The sequence below is a fragment of the Carya illinoinensis genome, chromosome 9 (assembly GCF_018687715.1).
Source record: "Carya illinoinensis cultivar Pawnee chromosome 9, C.illinoinensisPawnee_v1, whole genome shotgun sequence".
Taxonomy (NCBI): domain Eukaryota; kingdom Viridiplantae; phylum Streptophyta; class Magnoliopsida; order Fagales; family Juglandaceae; genus Carya; species Carya illinoinensis.
In genome coordinates, this window is record NC_056760.1 from 41,632,621 (window position 1) to 41,654,182 (window position 21,562).

Below are 21,562 nucleotides of genomic sequence, written 5' to 3' on the forward strand. Positions count from 1 at the left end.
ACGATTTTTCAGTCCAGGAGCTGCCATAGTGAGTTTTTTTTTTTTTTTTGGATGTTGATTTCTTATTTGGGTGGTTGCCAATATGGTGCTTGCATTTGCGATTGACGACATTTATGCTCCTACTTATTGGATTTGTGGGTATTTATTTGTTAGCATATTGATAAGAGTATTTTTGTTGGATAAAATTTTTAGGTTGCAATTATATGTAGGATTGTTATGGTTTGACAACTCATCGGAAAAAGATAAGATTTGAATGGGGAATGAGGACAAAACCCTTCAAGTTTACACGTTCCTTGGTAACATGATTCTATTTCTGGTTCCTTCACTGCTTCCACAATCGAGTCACTTACATTGCACTGCTGCTTCCTCCAAAATGCTGTAAGTGGACTGTATGGGTACGTAGTACTTTCCCCAGAGCACCGTTGGACAATGATCACTTTCGAAACTCTAGTTTGCATTAAACCATCAGGCATGATTATTTATACTTGCTAGTGATGACTCATGACCATATCTGAAATCCGGGAGTGTTTATAAAGACTTGGTGGGCTCCAAGCTTGCTCCTCTGTATCAAATCTTTAAAGACTTCATGCTTAAAATGACCTCATGGTGAATAAAAAAGGCAAAGACTTGAAGGGTTTATAGTATGGTACGCTTTAGTTAGGTCAAGCTTTTACTTGGTTGGATTGAGAATAATATGCCCAAATAAACTAATGGTGGTTTGCCTTTCCTTTAGGTCAAGGTTTAGTTTATTTGACCTATGGTACGCCCAAGTAAACACTAATTGTTGTTCTATCTTTACCTTTATGCAATCTTCAAGTGAACATTTTACTTCCTCTTGGAGGTTGGGATTGTGATCTTTGATGGTTGTAGTGCCCGTTTGGTTGAGTTTGAAAGCATGAAAAGTATGTACTTTCAACAGCTTCAAAGCTCTTTTGAAGAAAAAATAGCATGCTTGGTAAATTTATAAAAAATACTTTTAAAAATCCTAAAGAATCTGAAAATCCACTTAAAATTCTAAATTAAGACTTTTGTTGAAAAGCACCTCCAAGAAGACACTGAAAATAACTTTAACAACTTTAAATGCATATAATTGTAATTGTAGAATGCACTAAGAATATTTTGTAAATATGTGCTTGTTAAGATTTGAGTTGGATATGGATGTTAAATGGTACTGTATGTGTACATGTGCTTGGGTTAGTTTTTGTGTGAACGATATTGCTTGGACCAAAGTACTCATTAGTTGCTTGCAAATGGGAATTTAGTTGGAAAGTTCTTATCATGAGTTGCTTGGAAATGGAAAACTGAGTAGGGAAAGATACAAATGGAAATTAAGAAAGAAAATTAGGGAAACGCAAATGCATTGATCATGGACTATAATGATAGTTTATATTCCTGTCTTTGACATGCACCATCCCTCTAAAAAAGGACCTCTAACACCACATGTTTGACACGTTCTCTCCCTATAACCATATCGGCCACCACCATGCAAGAAAATTTTTATAACCTCCAAGAAAGGAAAATCTTTATATTTCAATAAACATCAACCACAACAAAAAATCTGATAGGTAATAAAAAATAATGATAATTAAAAAAAAAACACAAGTCTTTCATATTCTTAATTTTTTTAGGTCTTTAAAATCTCAATATACTTAATTTTTTTCATCTTTTAAATATGTCGTGATGATGGATTTTTACATATAGCGAAAGCAATTAAACTTAAGAACTCAAACACAAAAATCAGAGACCAAACTGCAGATTTTATTTTATTTTATTTTTATAAGACCGAATAAGATATAATATTTGAAAGAATATACAAAAAATGCCAATAAAACAAGAAATTACCATCAGAAACTCGATTTTGCATGGCCCATTATGTCTTGAACCGGAATCCGAGTTAACTCATCATACGGTCAAGATATAAAACGAGATATAAAATGTAAAAGATTAAAATACTTAATTTAACAAAAACACACATGAAGCTTACAAAGGAAAAGTATAGTTGCAAGCATAATTGTGCACTAATCTGTGCATTAATGTGATGTGATTGGTCAAAAAGTAGATTTTATTGAAAACAGTGTTAATTTAAATTTTAAGTATGAATAAATCAGTATTAATACACAGATTAGTGCGTAACTATTTTTATATGTAGCAAAACTCGCTTACAAATCCCAAGTCCAAAAGTGTACATAATATTTGAAGAGTTTCGAAAACCATCAAATAATTATTCAGGAGTAACAAGAAGCGAATTAAAAATATAAAACACGTGAAATAAGTTTTATCTTCAGAAAATAAATTTGCATTAAACCATAGAACTAAATGTTTCCTAAAAGCACAAAACATTCAAGAGATAAATTTGGCAGGTAATTTAAGAGGAGTTGCAGAAATTCACTAATGAAAATAGATGTTGTGACCACTTCAAATGCAATGGTTCCACGGTGTCTACCATTTTAAATGTGAGAAGACCAATTGAATAAGAAACACATAAAAGAGCAAACCTGGTCAGGCTGTGCAACATCAGAAAATATTACATCCACCACCATGCCAACTAGCATTCGATATTTCGACGGATGCCTACCATCTTCAATTATGGGGATAACATTAGTGCGCTTCTTTGCCATGTTAACCAGGTCCCTACCAGTTCTATGAGAAAACTCCACTGCATAAACCACTCCAATAGGTCCAACAATGTCAGACAGATGAGAGACAGTGGTTCCTGAAGCAGCCCCAAGGTACAGGACCCGAGCAGAATAATGATAATGAAAGAAAAATTACGCATGAGTAAACTGAGAAAAAGAACAAAGAAAAATTATAATTCTTTACTAGTATCACACAAGAACAAAGAACAAAGGCATCTACCAAGAACAATTTCACATATCTAAAAAAATATCGATTTTACCTATAAACCTAGCATAAACTTATGAAAGACATCATCTTTGGGCACATAGTTTTCAAAAAAGAACAAATCTTTGAAACAAAAGCTAACGAAAATAAGTTGGCTACAGAAGTGAGGAGAGGAAGTGCGGCCTCGAGAGTGAGAGATGGGAGAGAGGGCTACAGAAGAGGAGAACTGTAAAATAAGTGTAAAAATAACCCAACCTTGTATAGTGAGAGAGAGAGAGAGAGAGAGAGAGAGAGAGAGAATCTCAGAGTCGACGACGACAATGGAGGGAGTATGTAGGCTGGGGGAGGGGATTTGGAAAATTTTTAAATACCGCAACCAGCATCCTCAATGGATTAGCCGAATCCTATATCCATTTCTTATTTAACTATTAGACTCAAATATCATCACAACAAAGGATTAGTCAAATTTAAATATTTAGACTTTAGCTATAATAGACATTAAAACTATTTTCAAATTTACTTGCTACTGTAGTTTCATTAAATGTTTATTTTATCTATCATTTCTCTCTTCATCTTTCTCTTCATCATTTCACTTAACTTTAACCATTATTTTTATGAAAAATTTACGATATACAATTCAAATAAAATAAATTATAAAATGGTAAAAAGTGATAAAATAAAATAAATTAATATGTAGTTAAAAAATATTAAATATTTTTTTAATTATTAATTATTTTATTATTATATAATAAATAAATAGATAATTTAATATGAAGATTTAATATAAATAGTGAATATTAAGGATGTTCTTATTCCGTGCTGCGGGATCTGTTTTGAGGGGAGGGGGGCTAGGCGGGGTAAAAGCAAAGGAAAATGATATACTTACTATTTCACTATAACTTATTTACTATTTTTTTATATTTAATTTTTTTTAAGTTTTTATTTTTTTTAATGATTAAGAAAGTGAGTATTAATAAAATTATTTTTTTAAAAAAATTTTTTAGTATTTAAGAATGTTAAAAAAATACTTAAAAAATGAAATAAAAATAAAAAAAAAAATTGTAATATACTTTGAGTAGTTGATGGATAGTAATTGCGTAGTAAGCTAAAAGTAAAACAGTGTTCAAAACGCACGTTTTGAAAAAAAAATTAAAAAAAACGGGGGTGGGATAAATTCAGGTCAGCCGGCGTGCGGTGTTGGTGAAATAAAGGCTTAAGGGTAGAATTACTCTCAACCATCGTTTCTGTCGCTGATTTGATTGAGAAGAGCAGTATCTGTGTCCGTCTCCGTGCTCTGCGTGTTATTAAGAGATAGAGAGAGAATCAAAATGGTTGGACCAATGAGACCGCAGTTTGTGCTGTTCGGTTCTTCCATTGTTGAATTCAGTTGCTGCAACGAAGGATGGGGTGCTATTCTTGCTGATATATACGCTCGCAAGGTACTTCTTCATGATCTTCTTTCTAATCCCTTTTTTTTTCCAATTTCTTTCTGGGATTATGGAATTGAGCCAGAAACCTTAATATGAAATCCTAGCGCAGAGATTGTAGCCCAAAAAATTGTTCTGTTAACCCTGTTCAATCACTTATTGGCATAACTGTTGATTATGGTCTTCCTATGGGTATAGGCAGACATATTGCTGCGAGGATACGCTGGCTGGACTTCGAGGCATGCTCTAGGGGTTTTGGATCAAGTTTTTCCACTGGTATTGTTTAATTTTCTGTCACATTTTAATCACACCACGACTAATAATTTTCTTGCAAACAGACTATTCATATAGCAGATTCCTTACCTATAAGATAGTGGATTGACACTGTCATAATCTTATTTGCTCCTAAAAAGTGCAAATGCTAGCACCCAATTGACGTGGCTTGATCCGTTAAAAGAATTGCAAAAATTATGTTATAAACCAAGGGCTACTCATGTAAAATTGGTGTACAATGTGATCGATTATTTGTCTGTTTCATCGTCCAAAAAATGAGCTTGGTTATTTGGATGAGTGAGACCAAGGTGAGTCCAAGAAATGCAGCATTTTAGCCTTTAACCATTATTCTAACAAAATTGGTGTGCAATGTGATCGATTGTTTGTCGTTTCATCTTTTTCATGTTGTCATGTAAGTGGCGGGATTGTTGCTTGAAAAATGTAGATTTCATGCCTCAGTTTTTGCTTAATGCTTATCTTCTGTGGTTTTTCAATCCAGGATGCCGCTCTACAACCTTCATTGGTGATAGTCTACTTTGGTGGTAACGATTCGATACTCCCTCACCCATCTGGCTTCGGCAGTCATGTACCACTTCCTGAATATATTGAAAATATGAGGAAGATAGCAACGCATCTGAAGGTAGGTAATCTTTCAGCCTAGATTGGCACTTTTTCTTTTTGACTCCTGTAGTTAGCGTTTTTTCATGTGTATAAAGCGCATGATTTAATTTGAGAAATAGGTCCTCCATGTTTTTCCCACTGATTATCCATCCTCTTCTGCTGAAAATGTGAGGTTTGGATGGTGAGTTTGGATGAAAGTTGAATAAAATATTGTTAGAATATTATTTTTTAATATTATTATTGTTTTGGGATTTGAAAAAGTTGAATTGTTTATTATATTGTGTGTGAAAATTTGGGAAAGTTGTAATGATTAGATGAGATGAATTGGAGGGGACTTTTGTATTTAAGCCGGACCATAGTGTCATTATAAACTACAACAACTTATGGTGCAGAATACCTTGGCACTAATCTCAAGTAGTGGTTAATTAATTTGTGCATAACACTGATCTTTTTGTTTCCAGAATCTGTCAGAGAAGACTCGCATTATCTTTCTCAGTGCTCCTCCTGTCAATAAGGAAAAAATCCGCGAAATATATAGGTGCTCATAGCGATAATCTTGTATTGTGTGTTAGTTTCATGTAAACACTTTCAGCTTTAATAGCATATTGTAAGCTGGAAACAATTTTTCTCTAATGGCATATTCTTAATTGGAACGTACTAGTGATACATTAGCAGAGCTGCGAACAATTGAGTCTTGCCGAATATATTCAGAAGCCTGTTTGGCACTGTGCCGAGAGATTAATGTGAAAGGTATTGATCTTTGGACTGCACTTCAGAAAAAGGATGGTTGGGCAACTGATTGCCTTACGTAAGTTTGCTTACATGTTTCATACATTGAGTTTTTATATTTTTTTAGTGCAATGTCTATCAATTATTAAACCTCAAAACCCAAAACAATGCTTATTGAAATCTACTGAGAGCTGGTCCTGAATATCCTTCTCCAGGGATGGAATACATTTATCAGCTGAGGGGAGCAAGATAGTTGTGGAAGAGATAATGAATGTCCTTAGAGAGGCCGACTGGGAACCAAGTCTACACTGGAAGTCAATGCCAACTGAATTTGAACAGGTTTTTTCCATTCCTCAACTGAGTGCTGATTTCAATACCGCGATTAGTATCTTTGAGTCTAGCTTTCGCAGACACAGTCAATGGGAATAGGTTCTGATATGTATTATTCCAATTGTTTTTTTTTTTAATGTCAAATATTTGGCAGCAATTTGAAACTATGAGGTTGATGATGTTGAAATTAGAATTATAGGGAATAAATTGATGACAACCTTGAGTTCAAATTATGAAAACACATATCTAGCCAAAAATAATTCCCATAAATGTTTGTAATTTCTAGTTCTTGTTCTTTTTGGTTCATGCATAAGTACACTTGGCTCATTTTTTTTCAAACTTTTTTGTTGTGCAAAATGGAAAATTGTCCTTTGACCCTTGACACCACCAAAGAAATAATTGAGTGATGGTAAATGCTAAAAGGATAACTTCTTGGAGGTGTCAATTTATTCCTTTGGGAATTTATAGGATTTTAAAACGAAATCAAAGGTTTATCTAATTGTGTCCTAATATATTTGAATACCCAATAAAAAGAACGAAAAAAAGTGTTCATGCCCCTTATGTTTTGACCAATCACCAACTCGAGATTAAATACTTTTTTTAATAAAAAAATTATCTCATATACTAATACCAACTGTGAATCAAGTAAGAATTATATATATTCTCTTCATGAACAATGGCAATCAAGACTAGAACGGTTCCTTCTAACTGCCATCTTTAAATGTCTCGTTTTAGTGATCAATGGACTTGAATCTATCAATGCATCCTTACTCACGCCTACTCTATAATGCTCAATCGAAGCCCCCATAGCTTCTTTAAACCATCCAGAGGGCTAAACCCAGGTCACCCTTTATCTTTTCTCCTCTTCATCTTAGGTTCCGAAGCTCTTTCCAGACTTCTATTACAAGAGGAACAACAAGGTAACCTATGAGGAGTCGAAATCTACGGAGATGCGACACCAATCACCTTCTTTTCATTGATGATCCGATTCTCTTTAGCATGCAACCGAGCATGAAGCTAACACAATAGCCAACAATTCTGCCACTTATGAGACATGGATAGGTAAACTATTAACAGAGAGAAATCCAGAATTGACTTATTAACTTCAGTAAAACACACTAATCCCTCTCTCGATCGCAATCTCTAATCAGCTTACCCTAAAACAACCTAATGAGATGGGATAACGACCAGATAAACAAATATTCAGCAGCGATTCGGTTGATCAAATCCTTTATAGTCCCTCTCTCCCAAGGAAATGAATCAAAAGATTGGATATGGACCCTGACAAAAAAAGAACGTCCATTAAGTCAGCTACCACCTAGATCAATAGACCGATTCACACACCCAGGACCACTCCTCCAAACATAATGTACAAAACTTCAATCTTATAACATTTATGAAAGACTTGAGACTCTCATATGAAAGATACCAGAGTGAACAGTGCATACCATAAACAATTATAGGGGACATGATGATGTATTGTGCCCTCCGTGCAAAGTCACCAACAAAATATTCAAGCACCTTTATTAGATTGCCAGTATGCCATGATCCTATGGCAGGAGTCCTAGTGGTCTCTTAACTTTCAACCCCTCGAAGCCCATATTGAATTGGATTGGGAGTATTCTTAACCCTCCTCTTTCTCATAACATCCCTCCTGAAGAAACTCAATCTTTTCTCCTCTTTGTAATGATAACCACGGACATGATTGGCTTATTTGCAACAATGTTTATTATGGGCAAGAGCTCTTAAAATAATGGGCTAGCTGAACGATTTCAAAAAACACAAAACAGACATCGACTAGGGGTGTAAGAAAAAACTGGAAAACCGGAAAACCGGCCCGGACCAAACCGGACCGGACCGGACCGGTTGTGCCGGTTTTGGAACGGTTCGGTCTGGAACCGGTTTTCATAAATGAAAAACCGGCCAGAACCGGTCCGGTTTTGGTTTCGGTTAGTTTTGGACCGGACCGGACCGGTACTATTTATATATTAATATTATATATAATATATTTTATATTATATATAATTTTTAATCACATAAAAAATAATCACATATATACTAATACTAATATTCTAATATAGATTATAGTTATACTCATACTAATATAGTTATACTAAATTATCAAAACTAACACTAACATATAGCTATACTAATAGTCTAGTATTAATATTAATATATTGTCTAATATATTATATAGCTATAACTAATACTAATATATATATACTAATACTAATCGTCTAATATAGGATTATAGCAGATTTTTTTTTACACTAAATTTCTTATTTTAGTTTTTGTTTTATAGCAGTTTTTTATATAGTGAATTTTGTTTATATAACAGATTTTTTTTATAAAGCAAATTTTTTATATCAGAATTTTTTACATAGCAGATTTATTTTTTTATAAACCAGATTTTTGATAGCAGAATTTTTTTACATAGCAGATTTTTTTTTACAAAACAGATTTTTGTAAATGGTAAACAGAATTTTTTAAATCAGTTTTTTCTTTTAAACAGAATTTTTATAAAAAAATTTGTATTTTATTAAAATCGGAAAACTGGACCAAACCGGACCGAAAACCGATAAAACAGGAATACCGATTTAGGAGGAAAATCGGTGCGTAATTGGTTTTGAAAAATGCAAAACCGGTACAAAATCTAGGACCGAACCGGACCGGTTACACTCCTAACATCGACCACCACGAAGCATGAACAAACACTCAAGGTCGGAAACAAGAACGCGATAGAAACTTACTCCCCCCCCCCCCCCCCCCACAAAAATTAGCACAAAATGAATTTTGACGTGGTAGTTAGGAGCATCTTCCTCATGGCAGCAGCCATATGCCATGATGCTAAAGGTACTCCCCTCTATCCATGGGCATCCAAATAGGATAGAGATGAACCATCGGTGGGTGAAGCACAAGCAGTCTTGCTAGTAGTCACGAAGCTCGAGCATCGGGGTTGAGTAATTTCATAATAGAGGGCGACTCTCTTTATGTTATCACAGCTATCAACTACAACCATCAACATAAAACACATTGTAGCCAATCTCAGCTGCACATGGTCAGTTTAAGAACCTAACATCTTAATAAATAAAATAAAAGTATATTCTTTTAATTTTTTTCAAAATTTTAAAATTAAACATGCTGTTTAAAAACAGCCTAACATCGAGGGCCACTCGGGCATACACAACTTAGAATTTATGCATTTACTATTCGAGAGCAAATCCTATTTTGGAATATGTTGGTTAGAAGACTATCTCCACCGATATCAAAATACGCACAAGAGCATCCTCAATTAACCAAATGCCGCTTGAGCTTTTAATTTAACTAATCATAAATTGAACTACATTGACTTAGAAATGATATTTGCAGTCGTGGTTGTACAAGCACCGTGCAGTCTTTTTAAAAAAAATGAATTAATACAAAACTCACATGAAAAAAAGACTAACTTTTTAATTATGAATCTCACTCTTTTTTAAAGTGATTGCGTCACGTTTACACACTCCACAACTGTATATAATATTACTCATATTGAATTAGCCAAGCCCAAGTCATCCAGTCCGTGAGCTACAGTAAAGCCAAAGACATATATGACTTTAGCATGGTTATATCAATTGTACATATTGTTGAATTGTGGAAATGAAAATTATTGTTGGAAGTTGTCAGAGATTATGAAAATAAAAAGAAAAAAGTATTTAAGAAAAAATTATTAAAAATAAAAATAAAAATAATATTTTATTATTATAGAAAGTGAAGTGATTAATCTAACGTGGAGTTTGTGATTAAAAATGACGTATTAGTCAAATTTTAACTTTTGAAATTGCTAATCCAATAAGAATGCTCCTGTTGTAGGAAATTAGTAGGAATCCAACAACAGATGTATTTGTGCACGGAAGGAACGCTGAACTTATACGGACGACGGCAAAGAGAAAAACTCATTTATCAAATAAAAATCAAAACAAAAGCGAATCCTATTAAAAAAATATATATAATCGCTGGTTTAAAAACATTAAATATTTTTCTTTCCATCCAAACGTCCTTTAAACTCTTAAAAAAGTTCTCAATTTTTTTTTTTAATCTTTATAATTTGTCTAGATTTTATCATAAAAACAATATTTTTGTAATGAGTAAAAATAGCTTTCAAAACACCCAATGCAAATTACATTTAAATAAACTTTTTATCCAAACATACTTGTCCATTTGACCTCTACACTCACAAAATTTAATACAAAACTTATTCTAAAAATCTTTACCTAGGCGATTTTTCATTCTTACTATTTACCTTTCACAAAATCAAATTTTTAAAATTAAAAAAAAAAAATCTAAAATTTTGAGAATTTTTCAGACTCGCGAGTTCAGGCCGAGGAGGGTCTCACTGAGTCGTGACACACCTTCGGAGGGTAAAGAGATCCACGTGACCCAATCCCACATAACAGGGAAGTGGGTAGCCGGAGAACCCCATTCCGTTTTCCCTCCAATCAGTGAGTAAACCCTTTTAGTCTACCCCATCCCTCCCAACCTTTATTTTTTTATCTTTTATTAATTAAGGAAAATGCTGACATGGTAAGAATGCATTATGTACACGTTCAATTTCTCCCCCCCCCCTTCCCATGGGGCATTCTAAGCAAAGTTTTGAAATCCGTTCCGGAGACCATTCCGGTCGAGGCACTGGAACGGAATATTTCAGTACCGGTACGTTTCGGTGTACCGTTTCGGGATTAATTATATATTATATATAAATATTTATATGTATATATAAACTAACAATTAATCAAATAAATACATATATATGTAAGTGTGTGATATGTATATGTATATATATATATATAGAAGAATTAAAGATTTATAAAATGAATATATATTGAAAAAAATCATAAACTTGAGTTAAGACACAAAAATAAAGGAAAAAAAATTAAAGAATAGACAGATTATTAAAAGTAACAATACTTCTAGTGCACGGAAAGAGGTATTTGAATTCTAAAAGTACAATTTTATTCATTATTTTTCAACTTATTTACAAGAGAGTTTTTTTCTTTTTTTTTTTTTTTTTTTTTTTTTTTTGGACCGGAATTACTATTCCGGCCGGAATACCGGAATTCCGGCCGGAATTGACCGGAACGGCCGGAATTTGACCGGAACGGCCGGAATTTGACCCGGAACGGAATAAACACCTATCCGGTTCCGGTCACTGTTCCGGCACGAAAAATTCCGGCCATTCCGGCCGGAACGGAACGGTTTTTAAAACCTTGATTCTAAGGTACACAGTTCGTGCTAATAGATAGACAAATGGACCAAAGTGATAAAAGTCAGAAACCATAGTGGGAGCTTTCTGAAAAAACAAAACAGGAAAAGAAAAGGTAAAACCGTAAAAAAGTAAGCATTGTCAAAAACCACAAATATGCCCATAAAAAACACTGAAAATGAATATTTAAATAAAAAAATCGAGGATCAGAAAGTGGAAGTGTAGATCACAACTCCTAGGTCACGGGACCAATGCAAGAGAAGACAAACAGACCGATACCCACGTATGGAAGACAATAAACAGAAAAATATGAGCGGAAAAGGGATGGCTAATACGACTTTTTTTTAAATCTTAATGGCTATATTACATCAAGGGAAGTTCTCAAAACCTAGTTCCCACAGGTGCAAAATATTCTCACTTGCATGCCCAAGCCAATGTATGACACAAGTTAAACAAAGGAATAATACATACAAAAGGAGGGAACAAAGAAGAAACGATAGCAATATCAGCAGCACTCACCATGCTGCTCTTGCTGCAGTAACCCAATTCAACTCGGATGATATCTGCCTACTTCACTGACCTTTCAAATCTGACCTCTCAGCGTAGAACAGCAATAGGCCATACAAATCCAAAATGAAATCACTCCAAAAGAGAGAATAAAATTTAAGACTCCTGATGCTGACAGGTGGGTGCATGCTCTTGTAGGCAAAACACACATTAAGTAGAAAGTTGGAACCTGCCACTGGGTTTCCTTCTTCTCCATCCCTAAAATTTTGAAGGAAACGTGCAAGATTCTCAGGTTCAGGCAAGGAATTGCGCATGCTTTCAAGAACAATGAAATCAAAAGGTTCAGCACAGGAAGCTTACAAAGGCAGCATAATACACAAAGGTCAATCCCGCAAGAGCAACAAATGCAATTTGGAAGACATTGTATCTGCAATGCAACAATTAGCATTCCAACAGTAGCATGCAAGCCAAATCTAAATTATCAGTGCATATACATCATTATAACTCACTTGTACAAATATCTAATTCCACGAAGTGATTCCAGCGTGTGGCCAAAGATTTCTTGTGCTGCAGTTGCTTGAGCATAGTATGCAAATGCAGTGGAGCAGAACTGAATCACACTGAAATAGGATAAACCAAAATTAAACTGATTTTCCATGTAAACATGACTGCTTATGGCCATTTTAAATGATTAATTATTTCTTCAAAGATGCTTCTCACCATGGCAACTCGATTCATAGGAACAGGATCGATAGCTTAATTTAAAAGATAAGGAGCTTTAAGAAAATGCAGATTCAGTACTGTTATACCGTTAAAAGCAAAGCAAGACAATTAACAGTTTTGTGGGAAAATGATTCATAAGACCAGCTTTACATAAAATTCCTAGCTCAAAACCATCATCACCTGCTTCTACAGTAGAATTAATTAGTAAGAGTTCTACTTTAAACGTGCAAGAAAGAAATGAAACTATCGAAGATGCTAACCTGATGGAGCAAAGAAGAATAAGACCAACATTAAACAGAAACGAGTTCATAAGTGTGGCTCCCCACCTGCGAACAGATTAGTTATATTCATGAGCAAACACTGAAATGACAGCATACAGTGACAGGCAAAAAAAAAAAACCAAAATGCTAATTCTACAAAATCCATTACTTCATGGGGTGAATCGTAATGAAAACTAATCTCAGACCAAGCATCATTGCCCCCGCAATAACGGCAAGGAGAAGGTAAAAGCAGAAGAATGCAAATGCTGCAGTACCCAGAAGACCTGAACAAAGTAGCAGAGAATAAATTAGAACGAAATGTAAAAGGAGAATGGTATTTACAAAATTCCAAATTTACCCCAGATATCGTCCAGCTTGATGAAAACCTCATTCAGAAAAGCAGAAAGAGGAGGGTTAATCAACAGATATATGACAATATGTGCAACCCATGCCACTGAAACAATCAACCTGATACACAAGCAATGAGAATCCTTAGGAAGACTAAGACTTGTCATCGTCCAAATCATAATACTGAATGTGCATCAAAAAAAAAAAATTTTGATGTAAAATGTGAATCAAAAAATAATGCATGATAGTACCAAAATAAATAAATAAAGAATAAGCATCTATATCAAATCGGTAAAAACATCTAAAATCCACTACAGATATAAGACAATACATGCAACCCAAGCCACTGAAACAATCAACCTGATACACAAGCAATGAGAATCCTTAGGAAGACTAGACTTGTCGTCGTCCAAATCATAATACTGAATGTGTCAAAAAAATAATGCATGATAGCACCAGAATAAGTAAATAAAGAATAAGCATCTATATCGAATCAGAAAAAACATCTAAAGTCCACTTCATCTAAATTGAGGCCATAAAACCAAAGATCACATGAACATTTATATATACATTGCGCAAAACATGAAAGGTAGCTAGTTCATAATTACATGCAAAAAGTGGTGACATAATGTTTTCCCCTAAATACAATCAGCAGTTCCTCAAGTAGAAAAGAAACCATGGTATTTATCCAAATAACAAAACGTCTAATATGAATACTTACCCTAAAATTCCCAGCACAAGTTTAGCCAAGTACCCAAGCACAGTCAAAGCCCAAGAAGTCTCAGCCTGAATAGAAGACATACGTTACTAAATGGAAGAGGAAATCAAAAGCAAAAGGTTGCATAATTAATAACCATTACCTTTTCTCCTTGAGGATACATCTCTTCAAGGAGCTTCACATCTTCTTCCAACTGAAGCAACTCCTGCAGATTTCCAAACATAATTTTTATATGTATAACAGTCCCCACAGGAGTAAAGAAATCCATCCAAAGTTTAGTGTAGGTTTGTTTGCCCCACCACCAATAGAACAACATGAAATTTTGTTATTTGTATACGTAACTAGAGCAACATGCATAAGCCTCATAAATAAAGTCCGAGGATTCTCAAGATATTCAAGCATGATATGTGGTATTGGGCGCATATATATGAACCTGATGCCAAGTGTGAAAACTAAATTTAATAAATGCCAAAGGTTTACATCTACCTTTTCTACTGCCTTGACATTTTTACGCCACTTTCGGCCCTTAGAACCACTTCTTTCTTCTTGCTGGAGGGAGTCAGCTGCTTTCTTCAATTCTCTCGCTTTTTTACCTAGTTCAGTGGCTTCCTACTCATATATAAACAGGAACTATTTGTGAGCAATCCCAATGTGAACCATTATGGCAGCACTCAACAAACCCAAAAAAAAATAGGCACGTCAATTTTCCTATATGAGACACTATCAATAAGCACCTTGATATACTGCGAGCGAGTGATAACAGCCTTTGGGCGCTTGATGAATGAAAATATAAGTCCCAACGGCAGACAAGCAATACCAACACCACCAAATATCTGAATATAACAAGAGGAATAGTAAATGTTAACTATTGGTAAGTAGAGAAAAGATAGAAAATGAAATGATCTTACTTTGAAACAAGCTGAATTTGATCAAATGCAACATTTTGTTCATGGGGACCATTAATAAGGTGACAAAACTTGCAGAAACAGCATCAGATCCTTATTGAGATGCTTGCATGTGATTAAACATCACAACTCACCACTCAGCTAATCACAATGTATTCGGTGTCAACTTTTTTTTTATACGTATCAATTCATGGGTTTTAAAGAAAAATGTAATCCAGTAACATTGGAGCACATCTCCAAGGACTCAAAGAAGGGAGAAATCTCAAACAGAAAGGACTTTGATTTGCTTTAAGCAGTGTCAACTTTTAAAACTACAGCTATGACTAACTACAAAAAAATGCTTCAACGTATAGGGAAGAGTTCAAAATATTCAAGAATGAACTTACAGCAAAAAGCACAGATCCAACAATGGTAGCAAGGGCGACAACATATTCTGGAAAGGTAGTGCGCATAGTCCAAGTTTTCTCCGAAGAAGCACTTGCAGTATACGCAGAGCACTATAAAGAGTGAGACAATAAAAGAACAACAAATGCACCAGAATAAGAAAGAGAGTAATGCCGTGTGCTAATGTCAAAAGCTTCAAAAGAACCATCAGAATAATTAGTATCTCAAAAGAATAGAACTGATCAAATAAATAGGAAACTGGTCAGAGGAAGCAGTACCTGGTGTGTGCCTCCAATACACTGTTGACTACTAGAGAAGTCCCACGTGGTAGGGAAGGAAGTTGTGGAAGAAGAAAGGTGCATAACAGTGAAGTCCACCTTTCCAATCAGTCCTAAATAGCATGGTATACAATTGGCAGTTAGATGGGGTTCAGAGATATCCACACAGACCTTGTGTGTGTGTGTGTGTGTGTGTGTGAGAGAGAGAGAGAGAGAGAGAGAGAGAGAGAGAGGCTTGGTGGTGGTGGTGGTGGGTGGTTTGGGGGGGAGGAACCAACTACTCTTGAAAATCAACAAAAGAAGTAATTCTGTGAGAACCTCGAATCAGACGAAGCTGTGTCGCCATAATTTTTATATCAAATCCAAGAAAACATCCCAAAAGGGGGAGAAAGTGAATACAAGCTGAGGATAAATTTTGTAAACAAAAAAACTACGTTTAAACTAATATTCAATATTTCCAAGAAATCATTCATCAATGCCTTTGCATTAAACATCACATATAACCTTATAGGCAAATCTTGTTTACAAAGAGGATATATTATAAAATGGCTAAATTAAATTTCCTGATCATGTCAATGGAATGTTCAGTAGTTACAGAAAGGATTCTAAAAGAACAATAATAATCTCTGGTTTACAATTGGATCCATCACTACAGTTACCGTTGATTTTTTTTTTTAACTAGTTACCATTAATTTCTAAGCTCAACATTAGTCAATAGTCAGATCTATCTTACAAAGACTAGCTTATCTGTGATAAAATATGTATGGAGTAATAAACAATCTATTTTGCTAGAATTGTGGAGACATGCTCCTAAATATATATGGACCCATCACTCAACCTTGATTTTAATTCTTTTTTATTATAAGAATCAAGTTTTCTTGTAATATACAATCTTTTGGCCCTCAAGCGAAGTATAGCCCGAGTCATCTTCCCAAAGAGCTCCATGCCCAGAGACTGACCCCAAAGAGAGACCATCACATTGGGAGGGAGGAGCTCGATCCTCCCTTTCCTCCCCGAGATTGCGCTTTTCCTCCTGGTTCTTCTCCTTCCTTTTCTCCTAATACCATTTTCCTACCCATCTTCCTAGTTTTCTTCAAGTTTTCTTCAGGTCTTAAGAGGCTAGATCTATCACATTCCCCCCACCAAAACTCGGCACACGCCATACAGATGGAGTTCCCATCATCTGATCTTCCAAAAGCTGTTAGTACCGCCACCATTACATCAGCATGTGATGTCCAGATGCCACCACCAGCTGGAGTGGCTGCCACAAGTCACCCTCCCTGTGCGATTTTTCAACCTCTTTCAATCTGTTTTCCAAAGCTAATAACATCCTTTTGGACTGGCATTCTCCCTCTCCTCTCCCGGTTTAGTGTTTTATTTGTATGCTAGTTTTTTTGTTTATGTTTTTGTCTAATTTCATGGTTGTAGGAAGCTATATATCCATTTCGTTTTGTGAACAACCAGCAAGCATGAACTCAACCATGCCTCTCCAATGCGGCAGCCTTGTGCCACCAGTTCCAGAAATTTGTTTATGCCTCCAAGGCTCCATGTCTCACTCATTACCCTTTTCAGTGAGATTGGATGCTTTTAGCTGGGGTGTGGGTGCAGAGATTTCCAGTGACCACTTCCAAAAACAACATTTCGATGCTCATCCTATTGTTGTAGGATCTTCCTTCGGCATTTCAAGGGGGCCTCTCTCTCAACTGTGAGTCAAGAAATATGGGACCAGAACCATTAATTTTTATTTTGCGTTTTTTTTTCTAATTCAAGCGCTGTTACCTTTGGTTTGGGGTGTTTATTGGGGCCCCCCACACCCCTCCTATTGTACTTCTAATTTTAGTTAATTGATGATGCTAAAAATAAGAATCAAATTTTATTGAATCATAGAAAGAGGCGTAGCCCCAATACACAAGCACTATACAAAAGAAAACAACTAGTTAGGAGAAATGATTGATACAAGAAACTCATGAAAACTAACTCCATTAAAATCTAAGTTGTAGCACAAATAAACAGAGTATTAAAAAGAATTCTAAGTTCTTCAAAACTCTTGTCATTCCTCTCCCTCCAAATGCACCACATAAGGCATATAGGTACCGTCTTCCACACTGCTGCAATCAGGGATTACCATAAATGCCTCACCACCAGCTAGAGGATCAACCACCCTCCTAGGCATTACCCATGCGAGTCCAACTCTACTGAAGAACTCATCCCATAGAACCCTAGCAACCTCACAATGAAAATGCAAATGAAACATTCATTCACCACTCTTTTTATAAATGCAACACCAGTTGGCTAAATTAATTGTCATTACCTTGTGGGTTTACTTGTTTCATTCAAATACCCATTTCCCTAGATGTGCCACTCTTTATTTATATAATTTTTTTAATGCTTAGCAAACAACAAAGAAAGAATTATCATACTTCACTATGTCTTTGCCGAAATTGACACACTAACTGTATAAATAATTCAAGCAATGGCTCACAATAGCTTGCTCTCCATCAAAAAGGATGTGCACAGCCATAGATAGACCTCCATAATCATAGGCATGCCTTTGAGCCTACATTAACATCTTATAGCTTATAAATGTGATGACATGAGAAAAGCAAGGAAACATTTGATAACGATAAGCAATTGGAGTTGTATGTGTAAGGGCAGGGAAGACGCATGGAAGGCCCAAGCCACATATGGGCCCATACTCCAAAAATACTATTCAATAGTACAATTAGAGCCCCATTGGAATCATTACAAAGAATAAAAAATTCTCCCTCTCAAGCAATGTGGGATTTCTTTTTCCACCTATACTCATTCAGTATGGTATATCACATATAGACCATCTCACTGTGAGGTAGCCCAGGCTCTCTAGAATGACTTATTTGGTAGAGTGGGGCTAATTTGGATCATGCCAAGAAGATTAGTAGACTTTCTTGCATCTTATAGACACTTATACGGCTGCCCACAAGTTGTAGCAATATGGAGTATGGCTTCTATATATTTACGATGGTGCATTCGGAAGGAACGAAATGACAAAAATTATGAAGATCACAAAAGGACCACAGATGAAATCATGTAATCAAAAACTTTTGCTTTCACACTTTGTTCCTTCGGGCTCATGTGGGAGATTTTAATGGACTTGGTGTCCATGATTTCCTTGAATTGGTTTCTAACTCTAGCTAAGTGTTTCCCTTGTATATGACCTTTGTACTTGAGCTATGCCTTGCAAACGAACAACAGCCATTACAAATTATTACTCAGTCTAGAAGGCCACTATGTTGAACTAAAGCCATGTAATATCTAGGACTCATACTCGAATACCCAACATTCTATTTCCATGATCCCTAACTCAGAGTCCTGGTTCTGAAAGCTAAGGAGTTGCCACTGTTAACTATACATCAATTTATCACAGTTTTCAACCCGACCTTTTTCAAGTAAAACAACGTACATGCACAAAGATAATGAAAAAGAAAACTACAACCAACATAGAGAGAAATACAATCATGGTACTAGAGCTGAAAAGCAGCCGAAGTTAGAAGCATAGAGGAGAACAGAACAATAGAAATGACTAAAACAAAAAATAAATATATAAACAATTTCACACACCCGCGAAGCAACAAATCAGAAATAAGCATGAACCATCAAATTCCACAAAAATACATTCATACGTGATGAGTGTAGCTCAAAACAACAATCAGCTTTTGTTTAGAACTAACCGTATAAAATGCCAAGCACCAGACCACACACAATAGCCGTCGTCCCCACCCACAGCAGCGCGCTTTTGATCCTCTTACCAACACTCCTGCACACATATACCAGTGCCAAAACCAAAAGAGACAAAATAATAATTAATCAAATTCGCTTTTAGAAAAGTTAATAATATAAACGTTTGACATCTCAGAGGTACCCACTTTTCTTGGTCCCCTTCGTAGTAGAACATGGCGAAGGGGATAACAAAGAATACGAGCACGGCGTCGAGAATATAGATAGCGAGCCACAAATCCTTCATTGGCAGGGTTAGATTACACGCGCCATTGTATATCGCGTGCCTACACGCCTGCCGGTTAGCCACGTCGGCCGGTAGCATCAGTATAGAAATGGCGGCGACGGAAAGACCCAATACGACGACGAATTTGGGGAAATAGGCCTGGTTGGCATCGTCAGGGTGCTGGTAATTGACGAGGAGGTAGACATTGAAGATGAAGACGAGGATGCACACGACTATGGCGACGATCACAAGAGCGAGATTGAAATCGCCCATCGTTCAGAGCTCCCGAACCGAACCCAATCTAAATCGACGAGACCGAGAGGGATAGATCGAGAGACTAGGGCTTTCTTTTGCAAAATGGAGCTTCGTAGATCTGGCTTCTTTTATTTTTTTGGAATTAGTAGAGCGAGAGCGAGAGAGGAAAGGAAGGGGTTGGGCTCGGGTGAGGTCGTTACTTGAGGGAGGACGAATAGGGTGGGTTTGAAGTGTGAGTCTGAAATTACGGTATTATCATCGGAAAAATCGTTTAATTGCGAGGAGGTGTCAAGGCCGTGCGTGGAGGTGGTTTGGGTTTAATTGGGAAAACGGGCAATCTTTCGTTTCGGTCTGCTATACACAAAAGAAACAGCCTGTCAAAGCGAGACGACTCGTATATAAGTAGTTCTTTTGGTTTTCAACACTATGACAGAACGGCATCGTAAGCTGCGCGGCGAAGGGAGCGTGACTGTCGCTATTGGTCGACAAGATGGACGTGTAAAAACAACCGTTTCCGTCGAGAAAAAGAAAACAAAAACAAACCTGACGTAAATATTTACTGCAACATTTGAATTTGGACTGGATTATGGACGGAAAGGTAAGATATGAAATTTTTTTAATTTTTAAAAATAATTTATAAAACATAAAATAATTTTTAATTTTTAACTTTTAATTTTTTCATATAATCTCTAGCTAATCATTATCTAAATACAAAAATTAATATAATTTTTATAAATTTTAAAATAAAATATAAAAATAATACAATTTTTACAAATTTTAAAATATAAATATAAATAATTTTTTAACTTTGTAATATTATTGTTTAACTTTTTCTCTTTTCTTTCTCATACTTAATAAAATATTTTAACTTATATTATTTTATTATTATTTATAGAGTTGTGAATACATCCAAACCAACCCTTAAATCCATAATTTTGAAGCTTTTAGTCCGTAATTCGCATATCATTAATTGCAAGTCTAGTAGGTTTAGAAACCAATTTGCAAGTGACATGATTCTTTTAAATTTATTTATCGTAAATGTGGATACATTGGTTATATGTTATTTATTTTGTACTTGTTTTTCACTATTATGTTTTAGTAGAGTCGATAAACTATATTATGCTTCTTGATATTTAGTGATCATGAAAATGGTCTTTTTTGTTTTGTATTTGTGTCTCTAAAGAGCGCTGCAACACCCAAATACTCATTTACAATGTTAGAAACACTTTTTTTTAATAAGGATTTTCTTTGATAAAAAAAAAAAAAAATCATAAATAGCTACTTATCTCAAAGAGAAAAACTTTAAATCAGAACTGGTGTAAAGCTTAAAATTACACATGCTAATAAATAATAGATACGTAGGAGTCTCATTTAAAATATCATGGATCCGTACTTGAGAGTATTTATTCTCATTCTGCAAAAGGGCTTCATTTCAGACATCCTTGTCATCTCTCTCCTTCTCTCGCACTCTCTCTCTTTTGTCTCTCACAGCTAGTATTTCTTTCACACTCTATCTCTTGTCTAGATTTCTCTCTCTCTCTCTCTCTTGTACTCTCTTTCTCTACCCAAACAAATTCCGTTCGAAAGCAACAACAATTGACTTCTCTCGCGAAATATCTGGTAAGACTTCTCTCGCACTCTCTCTCTCTCTATCCAACGGAAGCAGCAGGTCGATTTGTCTAAGTTGGGTAGTTTGGGTTGAGATTTTGTCGATTTTGAATGTTATGTCGATTTCTTCGATTGGG

General features: G+C 35.4%; 2 protein-coding genes and 1 non-coding gene across 3 annotated transcripts; 1 reads left to right on the plus strand and 2 right to left on the minus strand.

Moving 5' to 3' along the window:
- Positions 1-1,840: 1,840 nt before the first annotated feature.
- On the minus strand, positions 1,841-1,912 carry LOC122277916. The gene has a single exon (XR_006229220.1). It is a non-coding gene; the product is annotated as a small nucleolar RNA snoR60 (small nucleolar RNA).
- Positions 1,913-4,045: 2,133 nt separating this feature from the next.
- LOC122275248 (GDSL esterase/lipase CPRD49-like) lies at positions 4,046-6,506 on the plus strand. The gene is made up of 6 exons (XM_043084230.1): positions 4,046-4,280; positions 4,467-4,544; positions 5,041-5,181; positions 5,624-5,700; positions 5,824-5,970; positions 6,107-6,506. The coding sequence occupies exons 1-6, from the start codon at positions 4,170-4,172 to the stop codon at positions 6,318-6,320; spliced, it is 768 nt and encodes a 255-aa protein (XP_042940164.1). The 5' UTR covers positions 4,046-4,169; the 3' UTR covers positions 6,321-6,506.
- A 5,264-nt stretch (positions 6,507-11,770) lies between these two features.
- On the minus strand, positions 11,771-20,187 carry LOC122276305 (LIMR family protein At5g01460-like). The gene is made up of 14 exons (XM_043085918.1): positions 19,486-20,187; positions 19,291-19,376; positions 15,584-15,696; positions 15,308-15,418; positions 14,751-14,849; positions 14,503-14,625; positions 14,159-14,221; positions 14,020-14,084; positions 13,309-13,418; positions 13,120-13,234; positions 12,951-13,016; positions 12,477-12,587; positions 12,328-12,394; positions 11,771-12,225 (listed from the first exon to the last, which is right to left on the minus strand). The coding sequence occupies exons 1-14, from the start codon at positions 19,833-19,835 to the stop codon at positions 12,178-12,180; spliced, it is 1,527 nt and encodes a 508-aa protein (XP_042941852.1). The 5' UTR covers positions 19,836-20,187; the 3' UTR covers positions 11,771-12,177.
- Positions 20,188-21,562: the final 1,375 nt, after the last annotated feature.